A 13,620-nucleotide genomic window follows, 5' to 3' on the forward strand; every position below is an offset into this window, starting at 1 on the left:
GTAAGATTCCTTCCTAGCTAGTGCCACATAATGATCACAGATAGAATGTCATCCAACAGTAAGTTGCTGCAGTGTACACTCAAATGTTTGTTTCCCGGGGAGGAACATGAGTCTGAGATATTCTAGAAACATCAGGGTATTTAATGCACATTGTCTTCAAACTTGAATTGTTCCATTGTTGACATCTAGCATGTGGGAATGTTTGCACCATGTGCAGCAAGCTGCATTTTGTTTTTAGTTGCACAGCTCTGGTCTTTTGGACCACTGAAGGATTGTTCTAAACAGGCTGGCGTTGAACACAGCATCACTCTGCTTTTTTATTAAAGTTTTTCTAAAATAATGAAAAATTGCAAAATTATTGATATTCTATAAATTCACTTTGTGTGCTCAGGCGTTTGTTAATGAAATGGAGAAGATTGAACCATCACTGAAAGAGATGAAGGAAGTAGAGTCTACTTTACGAAGTCAGCCTATTGCAGGCATAAATACTTGGGCAAAATCTAGGCTAGTAGACTGCCAGACACAATGGGAAAAACTGAGCAAACAGGTGAGTTCTCCAGATGTTGCTAGTGCTTACTTGTTAATGCAGCTGGTTTTTCAGTTTAGGATGGTGAAGAGGTGAAGCAGTGAAATGGTTGGATGAATATGTTTTACTTGTTCTACTGTCAAAGTAGCTGAAATCCATCTTGTCCCAGTTAATCCTCCACAAGTGCAAATGTGTTAGGGGATACCTGTGCAACAGTAATTTTATTTGAATATGTGTACTTCTCAGTTCATGTGCTGCTTGCAGTTTAGTAGCTTGTAGATAAAAATGAAGTTGTTTACTTTCTCTCATGTTGCTTTATCCCTTTTCAGGGAAAAAAAAAAAAAAAAGCCTGTCCTTCTCTTGTCCCTGAAATCTGGAATATTATTCTGAACCTGAGTAATTTCAGCCTCTTTCCAAGCAGTTTTGAAAAATAAATAACTATAAATAGACTACCGCTTCAGTCTGGAGTATGTGGGTGTTTCTTTTGGGTGGAAGGTTTCTGCTGTCTGCAGAAACATTTTTCTTTAGTTGCAATGCCTGGTGAGAAGAACCTTGCTGTTGATGAACCTTGATCCAGATCGGCTCAGCTGTGGGGAAAAAAACAAGGCCTGGAGGAATTTAAGTGCTCTGTATAAAGACGTATCTAACTATATGATATCTGTGAGCAGAAGGGTGCTCCCCCTAGGCCCCTTCAAAATATGACTTTTTTTTTAGGGACTGTGACCCATTTACATATGACGAGAAAACAAACGTTTTCTCCTTCCTTCACCTCTAGATTTTATTGATCTGATGAAAATGGTTCATTAATGTGTACGTGTGTATAAAATTTGAATTATTTTTGCTAATTAAAAAGGCTTGAAAAATGTTTTGATAGAAATGTTTTAACAAAGACATGTAGTTTTTCATGTAGAAAAGGATATATATAAAGTACCTAAACTGCTGTTTCTTTTTTCACCTTGGATTCTAGATCATTAGTCAGAAAAATCGCCTGTCTGAAAGTCAGGAAAAAGCTGTAAATCTGAAGAAGGATTTGGCAGAGATGCAGGAATGGATGACCCAAGCTGAAGAAGAATATTTGGAGAAAGATTTTGAATACAAGTCCCCTGAAGAGCTAGAGAATGCAGTGGAGGAAATGAAGGTCAGGAATACCAGGTCATTATAGAGACCTGATTAAAAGGAAACAAAACTTAATGATTTCTAGGGGCTGACCTTTTGTGGAATTATTATCTGTATGGAAAGGAGCTCAGGTCACAGCAAGATTAGTGGTGTTTTTCAGTGTAGCTTCATGGATTTTTTTTTTTGTTGTTTTAAAGCACAAACTATAAAAGCAGATGTTCTATTTGGTTACAAGGCATAGGGATTTCATAATGAATAGTGGCATGCAGAGCCTGCTAATCCAGGCTTGCTATGTATAGCACATTTAACCCCAAGAATATGGAACCTTATTACAGGAGGAGAAACTTGAGAAAGAAAGAAAATGTGCTATTCTATCTGCCTAAATTAGCAGTTGGAAAAACATATTCTTCTGATTCCAGCTGTTGGGCTCCAGTTTCTTGTCCTGTGATATAGTAGCTCCATATTTAGAAAAACAATTTAAAACAGTTTTGTTGTGAAGGTTATCTTGTGTTCATCATCTGTTGCAAACAAAAAAAGCTTGTCCTTGCTTCTTGTGAGACCATGGCCAAAAAAAAAAAAATGGGGAAGGAGGAGTTATTTTTGTTTCAATATAAATTACCAGTTGAATAGGTAATTTTCTTGGATGTATATACAGAGTAAACAACAATTTTCTCTGCTTTTAAACAATTTAATGAGAATTCAGGCATGTCTTGACAAATATTTTGAGTATTCACTACAGTGTTACGCAGTAGAGTATAAAATAAAGGATTTTTTTTACCCTCTTTACAAGTGCTTTGACAAATCTACTTGAAGTTCTGAATTGTTCTTTTTGAAGGGGCTTTCTGAAGCAGTTTTTAAACAAGTGTTTTAATATATTCATGTCCTTTGAAGCCATTTGAGATTTCATAGTCTGACAGCCTGCTAAACACATGACAAGAAAAAGAAAGAACCCTCTTTTGATTAAGAGAGACTTTTAGCAGTTACCTCTGTCAAATCCAGATTGTATTCTGTGCTTTTTAATTTGGCAGGTATGTCATTGAGTCTGTAAGCCTGCTTTAACGTTTGCATATCATCTTGTATTTGCATTAAGAATATTATGCTGGGACTGCCTCTAGTATTGGGAAAGAGTGTTCTCTGTATATATGACCAGGAGCATTTTCTTGCATAAGGTCTTGAAAAACACTTCAGCTTGCTTAATTCTGCTCTCATTTGAATGAAGAGTGAAACTCTCTAATTTGAAAGAATAAATTTAAGATGAGGGTAGGTTGGTTTTGATAATCCTCTCATAAAGTAGTATGTTCCCCAGGTTTCTATCCTTTACCTTTTCATTAACTGGATTTTTTTGGGATTGATTTACATTTACACATCTGGAACAGCATGCCCAACCACAATGCTGTCATGTGCTAAATTCTACTATAAAATTCAGTGCCTTACATATCAGCTTCATGAAAGTGTCCTTGAAACCTGAAATGAAGGAGATGAAAGACAATCTCTGTTTCTGCTTCCTTCAGGTTGTCTCCATGCAGACCAGTCCAAGTCTGTCTACTATCTGTCTTCCAGCTGTCCTACTTCCTAAAGTCTGATTAGGGCAAAATTCAACAACCAATAATATGTTCTCTTTAGGTCTATGTGCTGAGAGTTGTGTTGTGCTTATCCTGTATGTTTTTTACCAAGCTCTTCTGAATGCAGCTAAGTTGAAGAAATTCTTCTCCTTGGTCCTTTTTAATGTCCCTCCAGCCCACCCAACACCTGTGGGAGAGGTCCTAACTTTTTAGTTTCATATCTTGGGTAATTACAGCTTCTTTCCTGGATAACTTTGGAGACAGTTACTGAGTTATGAGTCTCGTAATTTCTGTAAATTCACCCTTCATTTTTCTCCCTGATAAGTTTGTGTTTGTGCTCGCCAAACCTCCTATTTATTTATTTATTTAACTTTGTGCAGTTCTCTTTTCTTTGTATCTGGATGCTAAAGTGGAAATAACACTGTTTTTTTTTTTTTTGGTTTTGAGTCATGGATTTTTTAACGAACAAACTGCAAATGGTAAATATGGCTATATGTTTAATTAAATTGGATTTTTGATGCTCACTGATATCATTTGAATTCTTTGTAAGTTAACGCCATATTTTGCTGTGCTCAGGCTCGAAACTACTTCAGTAACTACACTTACAAAGTCAAATTGCTGATCTATGGTTTGAATGATGAATAGCTGAATGCATGGCAAATGAACTGTGTCATATGTTTCTTTGGGCAGAGAGCGAAGGAGGATGTGTTGCAGAAGGAGGTGCGGGTGAAGATTCTCAAAGACAACATCAAGTTGTTGGCTGCTAAAGTGCCGTCTGGCGGTCAGGAGCTGGCGACTGAGCTGAATGTTGTGCTGGAGAACTACCAGCTACTGTGTAATCGGATCCGGGGGAAATGCCACACTTTGGAGGTAAGAGTGATAGCTCTCAACTAACTAAGCAAAACTGAGATGGATGACAAAAAATAGAGAAGAGTGCTGAAAATGGCTGATGGTGTCAATGAATCCCGTAACTTTGATATAAATGCATTTTGCTTTGGTGCCTTTCTGAGACTGGAATCCATGAGAAACCAGCTGCACTTGCTTTTAAAATCTGTGCTGTAATCAACACTTGTGCAAATAAGTAACCTTATCTCACAGCTCTGTTATCTATCTTTGCCTCTTCCAAAATGACAAAAGGAAACTTCTCAGAGGTTAGAGGTTGACATATGATGATAATTAGAACAGGTTGGCTATAGTTTGAGGTAGTCTGTGTATGTCCTACATTTCAGGAGGAGTTGATAAATTTAGATATATTTTAAAATTATTATAAGAATCTGGATATCTGATATTTTAGCCTTAATTTAGAGATTTCTATGCCTGTTTTAGCAACAAGGTAAAAAGAAATATGCAGTAGTTGTGGATTTTTCTGTCTGGAATGTACTGTTGAATGTGTTGTACCTGCCTATTTTAGGTGAATATCTTTCAAATATATTATTTTTGAGCTGTTCGTAGTATACATTGGCTATGCCTAGCATTTTAGGCTAATTGCAGTTTTTCTTGTTGCTTCTAGGAGGTGTGGTCCTGTTGGATTGAGCTGCTTCAATATCTTGATTTAGAAACAGCTTGGCTAAACACTCTGGAAGAAAGGGTGCAAATGGCAGAAAATCTGTCTGATAAGTTGGATGTTGTCAATGATGCTCTTGAGGTATTGTAGTCATTTTATAAGATTAGTGACTTTTCAGACAGTCACATTAAAAAAAACAACAACACATGAATACTACACTTCAGTAAAGTACTGAATTTTGTGTAGAATATTCTGATTCTTAATGTTAAATGAACGTATTACTCTGAGTCTGGAATGGGTATATGTAAGATTCCCCCTCCCCCAAAGATGTTTTGTTGTTTGTAACTATTGTGCCATACTTGGTACCATGAAGAGGTAAAATTGAATGCTGTCTTCTGTCCTGTGTAAATTGATTAATTCCTTCCAGTGCTACAGTATGAAATAATGATGAATCGGTGAGAAATGCTGTGAAGTTTAATTATCCGAAACAAAACAACTACTGTAGTTGCCTTGTGCCACTATGGATTAAACCATAACTAATTCATGCTTTTAGAGCACTCTCAGGACATTTGAAGTGTACAAACATCTGTGCATGCAGCTACATTTCCACTTCTAAAAGTACAGAAATATTCGGTGCCTTGATCTTCAAAACTTCCTCTGCTCATTTCCAGTCCCTGGAATCAGTCCTGCGTCATCCAGCTGATAATCGAACCCAGATTCGTGAGCTTGGGCAGACACTTATTGATGGAGGGATTCTTGATGATATCATCAGTGAAAAATTGGAGGCATTCAATGCTCGCTATGAAGAATTGAGTCACTTGGTAAGAATTTGGGGGCAGGGTTCAAGAAGACCAAGTTTTTCAGCTCAGTGGGCTGAAGTGATTCCTGTTAGATAGGTAAATTCATGGTTGCAGGACTGCAGTGCAGGAAAAGAGGAAAAATGCCAGCTGCTTTCAATTTGGAATAATGGCCTATGAGCAAGATACATTTTTCTCCTTGTTCCAGTCATGTTTCGTTTTGCACGTTTGCATTCCCACCTTCCACCCACCTCCCTCCACATTTTCCAGATAATTTTGACCAAAAAATAATTTCTGATCTCAAGCGGGGCAGTTCAATAACTGAGGTTAATATTCCCTTACTACTGCCATAAATACCGGTGTGCTGCTCGGTAACTGTAAAAATGAAGAACATAAATAGTGATGTTTTCACTCTTTGAAGTAGCTAGGAATGTCACACAGAAATAAGGAACAGAAAGAAAGCATTCTTTCCATTCCCCATCTATTACATCCCCTTCCTCTTCTCATAGTTCTGTCTCATCTGTTCTAAGTTTATTGGGTAGAAGAGGGCTAGCAGTATTTCACATCGCATAAACTTGTTACTTGAGTTTTATATCCTGGTAAAGCAGACCCTTGCCAGATTTCTTGCCAGATTTGTAGAACTAGAGTTGTGAGGTTTTTGTTTTTTGAATGTCAATACCAAAATGTAGTCAGAGAGAATTTCAGTTGATTCTCATTACAGCGAGCAACATGAATGCACTGCCCTCAGCTGGGGGTTACGTGCTGTCAGGCAAGTGAACATTCACTGTTGTTTTTTCTGTTGCAGCACTTCATTGCCATATGAAAGCTATCAGCTTTTGCAGCTACAGTGCTGACATACTGGGCTGTTGCCTGCTTGCTAAATCTGAGTGTGTTGATGTGTGCACACGTCTGCTGGCTTGTGTGTGCTAATGGGGAATTTGTGCTCCCTTGCAGGTAGCGCTGTTTCAGATGCACTTAGAAGTTTTTGTGTTGAAGGGAGGACCAATGGAGGGAAGGAAATGTGAACTCTGTTTTCACACTTTAAGAGAAAGTCATAATTTATTGTCTTGAAAGAAAATGTGCAGGTTTACACAGGAAACAATACTAAGCTGTAGTGTATTACAAAAGCCCTGATTCCCAATGGCTGGTAATTTTTGAATTGTCTAATTTAACAGCATACTTTCCTCCTGAGGTGACAGGAGAGGGCTGTTTTCACTGTCTTATGTCTAGCAGCAGAACTTTCCTTTCATGTCACTATTTATTTGTCAGTTGTTGGTATAAATAACATAGCACGCTTTTTTGTTAGAATAGAATATATTTTTTAGAATAGATTTTTTTGGATCTCCCCCACCTTGTTTTGAGAAAGATTGATATCATTCTTAATGAACTCTTGTCTTACCTTTCTGTCCCATTCAGGCGGTAAGCCGGCAGATTGCCTTGGAACAGCAGCTTCAGACCATGCGAGAAACCGACCACATGCTGCAGGTCTTGCAAGAAAACTTAACAGAACTGGACAGACAGCTGACATCGTACCTGACTGATAGGATAGATGCCTTTCAGATGCCCCAGGAGGCCCAGGTATTACAGTGTAGCTTTCCACTACAAAGCAGTTTAAATTTCGGATAATAGTGCTCAGCTTAGATGCAGTAATTCATTTCAGTCCTGTGCTGATGTACTAAGTGAAAGCTTTTGTAATCTAGATTGTTTTCCTGCTTTAAGAAAGTTGTATTGCATAACAATCTTAATAGCTTTCAATTTAGCAAGCTGTGACCAGAGCCGTATTTTAAATACTTAAATTTAAAAGAAAATAAATGCTGGATAGCATTTAACTTTTACAGAGCAGATTTATTTCTGGTAGCTAGTAAGTGGTAAGTAAACTCCTCTTCCTCTCTCCTCTGGATGTCTTGTAACATTTTTTTCCCTTGTTTTTATGATGTGGCAGAAAATTCAGGCTGAGATTGCTGCTCATGAGTCTACCTTAGAGGAGCTCAAGAAAAGCTCTCGCACTTTTCCTCCTGCTTCACCTGAATGCAGATCTCCCCGAGGTGGAACTCAGCTGGATGCTCTGCAGGTAAAAATATGAGGGTCACACTCAGAATTTAAATTGGAAGAGCTGGTGGTGTTCAATTACACACTGCTATTGTCAGCCTGTAATTTGCTTGGTGTGCTTGACCAAATCTCTAAGATAAATAGCATATACTTTTACATACTATCATTAGGACACAAGGATGACTAAATGAATTCAATAAAGAAGCTGAAATCCCATAAGTATCATAGAAAAAAATACTGAAAATTAAGAAGTCTCCACATTTCAGTAGGATGTATGGTTTGAAAGTGAAAGAGAGAATTATAGCTCTTGTGCACCACTGATAGAGATTAGAAATAAGTGATGGAATTTGGCTTGGCAAATGGTGTTGACATGCATACTGAGTTGTGGTGGCATGAGAGATGGGTTAAAACCTGCAGAGTGAGATACTGTAAATATTTTATTAAAGTACAAATGTTAATTTAAGTCAATCTTTTAACATAATGTTCATTAAAACAGAGAAAACTTCGTGAAGTGTCTACAAAGTATCAGCTCTTTCAGAAACCCGCCAATTTTGAGCAGCGTATGTTAGATTGTGAGCGGGTGTTAGATGGTGTAAAAGCAGAACTTCATGTCTTGGATGTGAAGGATACTGACCCAGATATAATCCAAGCTCATCTGGACAGTTGCATGGTAAGTATATGGTGTTCATAAATCACTGGGATTGGTTCCTTAATGTGTGATTCTTCTAGCCTGAACCCTCTCCTGAGGAAACTTAGCTTCAGTTCCTGATTGAAGAAAACACTGCTATAACTTTTCATGAAACACCAACAGAACAATTGAAAACTAAAAGCCTATATTTATTTTGAGTGAGAATATGGACATAGAAGTAGTGGCTTGTTGATCACAAAATGTGGTGGAGTACCTGAGTTTTATAAACTCCCCTTCCTGGCTCATGATAGTTGTAGAGGCATGACTACGGGGGCAATTTTGCTTGGTTCTTTGTATTTGTTTTGTTTAAATACTATACATAAGATCTAGTACAGACCACAATGTTAGCCTTGCAGTATTTGTTGATGTTATGGAGTAAACACTGCTAAACTACTGGGATAAAATTTACTTTCATAAAAATAAAAGTAAAAATGGAATAAAATATGGAACATCATGAGCTTGAAACATACTTCACAGACAGTTTTCTCATTGCCTACTGTTACCTGTTTTGATTTGCTCTTAGTCCACAGCTCAGAGTTTAATTACACCAAATCAAGCAATCTGAAAATTTGAACTACAAATAATTCATTATTGTACATATTTGTACTTTTAGAAACTCTATAAAACCCTCAGTGAGGTGAAATTGGAGGTTGAAACTGTCATCAAGACAGGAAGGCAAATTGTACAGAAGCAACAGACAGATAATCCCAAAGGAATGGACGAACAACTGACAGCATTGAAATTTCTTTACAATGACTTGGGGGCACAGGTAAGAAAACTAAATTTATGTATGATCATTTATATGCATGTAAATTCCCTCCTTTGTTGTTTTGATGTCAGATGACATTTTACTAAGATTCTGAAGCTGATAGGCTATTTGCTACATCCAGGAGAAATGTTTTTTCCTGTCAAAATTAAGACAGATGTTGAAGCAGACTTGGGCCTGTTCAATGTTCTGTGAGTAAATGCATAGATGACATTGTTGAAATGGACCTTAGAAAGTATTTTATTTTTGTAAAGTGAAGAATGCTCAAGGTGTGTATTCTAGTGGAACCTGTGCTGGTGACATATGAGGACAATAAATTAGGGAAGTACAGAAAGGCAGGGTTATTTACAGTGTAAGATGACAATTTTGTTTGCATCTCTGAATTTATTTTTTTTAGATCTTCAAAGACTGTATCATTTTCAATAAGTACGTGCAAACATTAAATTGAGAAAGAACAATTTTTTGAAATGTCAATTGATTCTGACTTGTGTGGTTGGTTTTACTCTCAAGTATTAAAGTTTGACCAGGCTAATTATATAGGCAGTGTGAAATTGAATTGATTATACTGCAGTAAACATCACGTTTCATATTCACTTTACTGAGTGGTTTTCAAGGGCAGACTAGGTTTTCAGTGAAACTTTTCTTTATAGCTTTCTGTATCAGGTCTGTCCAAAAAAATAAAAAGAAATCTGAATTTTACCTGTGTGAGTGTGTGTAGTTGGATTCTATATCCCCTTGAGTTTTGGTTAAAGGTCATAACAAACATAGTTTAAACTTCAGTTTGGTGATTATTATTATTAGCTATAAATAAGTGGTGTGCATTTTTTTTTAAGTGTATCTTAAGTTAAAATATTCTGGTTTTATATATTCTGCTTTATATAGTAAAAGTTCTGTTATAGTAAAGTTCTGATGTTTATAACCAGTTTTTCAGGGTCCTTCATAGTGAAAGGAACCTTTAAAATGCCAAGATTTGATGTATTCAAGTTAATATTTTAGTTGATTAGTCCTTTCATTTTTGCTCTTTTTAAATTCTTTTTTGTTTTCTTTGTTTTGTTTTTCTTGTTGTAGGTCACAGAGGGAAAACAAGACCTTGAAAGAGCATCTCAGCTGGCACGCAAAATGAGGAAAGAGGCTTCCTCTTTGTCAGAGTGGCTAGCTACCACTGAGGCGGAGTTAGTGCAGAAGTCCACTTCAGAGAGCTTGCTTTCTGATCTGGATTCAGAAATTGCCTGGGCTAAGGTGAGCATGCTTTAAAAACATGTAGAATAAATTACATTTTTAACATTACAGCAATACTATGCGGAAGTGACTGAGAATTTAAATCCCTGTAGTTTGTTCCTAAATCTCATCTCATTATGAAATTTTAGTAGATTCAGTAAGTCATATACAGTAGCTTTCTGGAAGTAATCTGTTTCATCTCAGGCATCTTGACTCAGATGGCCAGTGAAATATTAGAGATATTACTTCATACTTAATAGTATCTAAGTGACTTAGTGTGTCTTTAACAGTTCATAGTTGTAATATTTGTAATTATCAGGAAATATAATTTGGGGCCATATAAAATATTTTACTGGGACAGCAGATTGAAAACTCTTAGGTGTTTTTAATGAGAAGTTGTGTTTTTAACTTTTCATTGAAACAGCTCTGTCTTCAAAATTGACTTTGCAAAACAAAGAGCACCAATATTTCCTTATTTTCTTTTATATCCATAAATTGGAACTTTTCACAGAAGGAAAAGAATAAGTTCTAATTATTCTGAAGAAAGCATCCATTTTCTTGCACTAGGGAAACTTGTATGTGTGATCCTTGGAGTTAGGAATAAAAGTCAGTTGATACACTCCAGCAATTCTGATCTTTCCAGTCTTTGATTTCTGTCACCTTTTCCTTTTGGAGCAGGTTTGTGAACAATCTTAAAATTTCAAGCTTATAAAAATAGAAAAGCATCTAATTACAATCTGTTCTCACCAGTTTGACTCAGGATTAACAATCATTAGTATTACACTTCTGCTGTGGGAGTATTCCTAAGATTTATTTCTAAACAGGCATGTGCAATAGTTACTGAACTATATTTACTATACCTTTGTAAGAAATGCTAATAATTCATGAGCTCTTACGCTGCACCACCAGGAGGGCAAACCCTTTGTATTGCATGAAAAGTAGTCCTTTCCATCCTAAGGTTTTCTGGAGGTAATTTTAGAATGTAGCAATTTGGAAGGTTTTTGCTTTCTCTAAGATAATAAACTAAAATAAATTATTTAACTCACAGGTAATAAGATGTTCAAGAAGCTCCAGACATTATTTGTGATTAAATGCATTGTTTTACACACTGTACACTGACTTCAAAGAGTTTTCTAAATAGCTGGATGTTATCAATAATAATTGGAGATATTGTATGGCAGAAAATGCTGCTTTCCATGTGGAAACCATACACTGATAAAAAGATGGCATATTATTTAATTCTCATGTCTGGCTCAATTGCCCTTGTGACTGGGAGTAGTTTGCAGTGTGCTGTGAAATGAATTCCTTCTTGTTTCAGAATGTGCTGAGAGAGCTGGAGAGGAGGAAAGCTGATCTGAAGAGCATCACAGAAAGCTGCACTGCGCTCCAGGCTCTAGTGGAAGGGAGTGAGACTTCCTTAGAGGAGAAGCTTTGTGTCCTAAATGCTGGCTGGAGCAGAGTTCGGACCTGGACTGAGGACTGGTGTGACACCTTGTTGGTAAGTTGCTTATGACAAATACTGCAAGTGGTTTTCCCTTTGCACACTTGGAGGAGTTGGAATTTTCATTTGTGTCACTTTGCTGAGATGTGAAGCTTCTATGGTGCCTCATGGTCTTAAAGGAATGTTGTAACCAGAAATCCATTCTATGTAGATGAAGAGGTGTCGTGGTTCCGCTCGAGTGGGCAGCCGAGCTCCACCACAGCCACTCTCTCACTCCCCCTCCTCAAAGAGGAATGGGGAGAAAATATGTGAAAAGGGCTCAAGGATTGAGATAAGGACAAGAAAATCACGCAATAATTATTGTAACGGGCAAAACAGACTCGGCATAAGGAGATAGTAAGATTTATTGCCTACAACTAACAAGCGAGAGAAGTGAGAAAACAAAGGAAAAAAAAAACAAAAGCACCTTCCCCCCATCCACCCTCTTCCACCTCCTCCCCCCGAGCGGCGCAGGGGAACGGGGGAATGGGGGTTATGGTCAGTCTACAGCACTTCTTCTCTGCCGCTCCTTCTCGGTCACTCTCGTCCCCTGTGCTGTGGGGTCCCACCCACGGGATGCAGTCCTTGATGAACTGATCCGGCGTGGGCTTCCCACAGGCAGCAGCTCTTCCAGAACTGCTCCAGATATGGGTCCGTACCACGGGGTCCATCCCTCAGGAGAAAACTGCTCCAACCTGGCTCCCCTACGGGCAGCAGCTCCTGCCAGGTCACCTGCTCCTGCGTGGGCTCCTCTCCACGGGCTACAGGTCCGGCCCGGAATCTGCTCCGGCAGGGGTCTTCCACAGGCGGCAGCCTCCGTCGGTGCAGGGCCACCTGCTCCACCGTGGTCTCCTCCACGGGCTGCAGCGTGGAACCCTGCTCCACCGTGGTACTCCATGGGCTGCAGGGGGACATCCTGCTTCACCATGGTCCTCACCACAGGCCGCAGGGGACTTCTGCTCCGGCGCCTGGAGCACCTCTCCCCCTCCTTCTACACTGACCTTGGTGCAAGGCTGTTCTCTCACTCCCTTGACTCTCCCGGCTGCTGTGTGGCGCAGCGTTTTTTCCCTGTCTTAAATATGCTCTCACAGAGGCGCAAAACAACATCGCTTATTGGCTCGGATCTGGAAAACAATGGGGCCCTTCCCAAACATGGGGCAGCTTCTAGATCTTTCTCACAGAAACCACCCCTATGGCTCCCTGCTACCAAAACCTTGCCACGTAAACCCACTACACGAGGTGATTGTTGAGGAGTTATACAAAGAGGAATGTGGGAAACTATTTCACAAGGTTTTAGACATGCTGATAGGCATTGGTGCCATGTGCTCTGTAGAATTGGGTAATGCTCAGTGGGTAGGAGATGAAAATGTGAAGTGAAGTATGAATGTGAGAATGGTGAAGTTAGGTAGATATCTCAGGCAGACTGTTAACTTGACTAAGTGGGAATAACTTGCTTTAGTTGCAGAGAGTAAAGCTGTTGGCTTAGTTTTACTTTTGTCTTTTTTTTTTTTTTCTCCTGGCATCAGTGCTAGGACTCTTTTTCTGGATTTTTACATTCCCTAGACTTTGTGATATTACTTTGTCTTTTCTATGGAAATATGCTTAGTGAACTGTCCTGGTTTCAGCTGGGATAGAGTTAATTTTCTTCCAAGTAGCTGTTTCATAGCAGCTTACTGAGAGCCCAGAAGAAGAATCTTGTGTTTTCTGTGTAACTTCCTTTAAGGTCATGGATTTATTAACATAAATAGAAAACGAACTAGAAAAACAAAACTAATAAAACTAGTCCCAAAAGGATTGCTTTCCCAGATGTTGCAGTGTGTGCTTCTCTTATTCAGCCTGGAATAAACCTCTTTGCAAGCTCTAGCATGAATAGAGTGTTTCTGTGTTGATAGCCTGCCTTAGGACCCAAATCAT

General features: G+C 38.5%; 1 protein-coding gene across 2 annotated transcripts in view; it reads left to right on the forward strand.

Annotated features, from left to right (window-relative positions):
- Nucleotides 1-13,620, forward strand: part of UTRN (utrophin) — a gene marked incomplete at its 5' end in the record, with an annotated part of 369,309 nt that overhangs the window by 104,525 nt on the left and 251,164 nt on the right. For both annotated transcript variants that reach the window (XM_084284598.1, XM_084284597.1), the window contains 11 exons: nucleotides 392-547; nucleotides 1,494-1,664; nucleotides 3,895-4,074; nucleotides 4,715-4,849; nucleotides 5,380-5,529; nucleotides 6,922-7,083; nucleotides 7,448-7,576; nucleotides 8,051-8,224; nucleotides 8,856-9,011; nucleotides 10,077-10,247; nucleotides 11,545-11,724. In XM_084284598.1, coding sequence (XP_084140724.1) covers nucleotides 392-547; nucleotides 1,494-1,664; nucleotides 3,895-4,074; nucleotides 4,715-4,849; nucleotides 5,380-5,529; nucleotides 6,922-7,083; nucleotides 7,448-7,576; nucleotides 8,051-8,224; nucleotides 8,856-9,011; nucleotides 10,077-10,247; nucleotides 11,545-11,724 — 1,764 coding nt within the window. The remainder of the gene's footprint in view (nucleotides 1-391; nucleotides 548-1,493; nucleotides 1,665-3,894; nucleotides 4,075-4,714; nucleotides 4,850-5,379; nucleotides 5,530-6,921; nucleotides 7,084-7,447; nucleotides 7,577-8,050; nucleotides 8,225-8,855; nucleotides 9,012-10,076; nucleotides 10,248-11,544; nucleotides 11,725-13,620) is intronic.

This window comes from Netta rufina, assembly GCF_964035555.1.
Source record: "Netta rufina genome assembly, chromosome: 3".
NCBI lineage: Eukaryota > Metazoa > Chordata > Aves > Anseriformes > Anatidae > Netta > Netta rufina.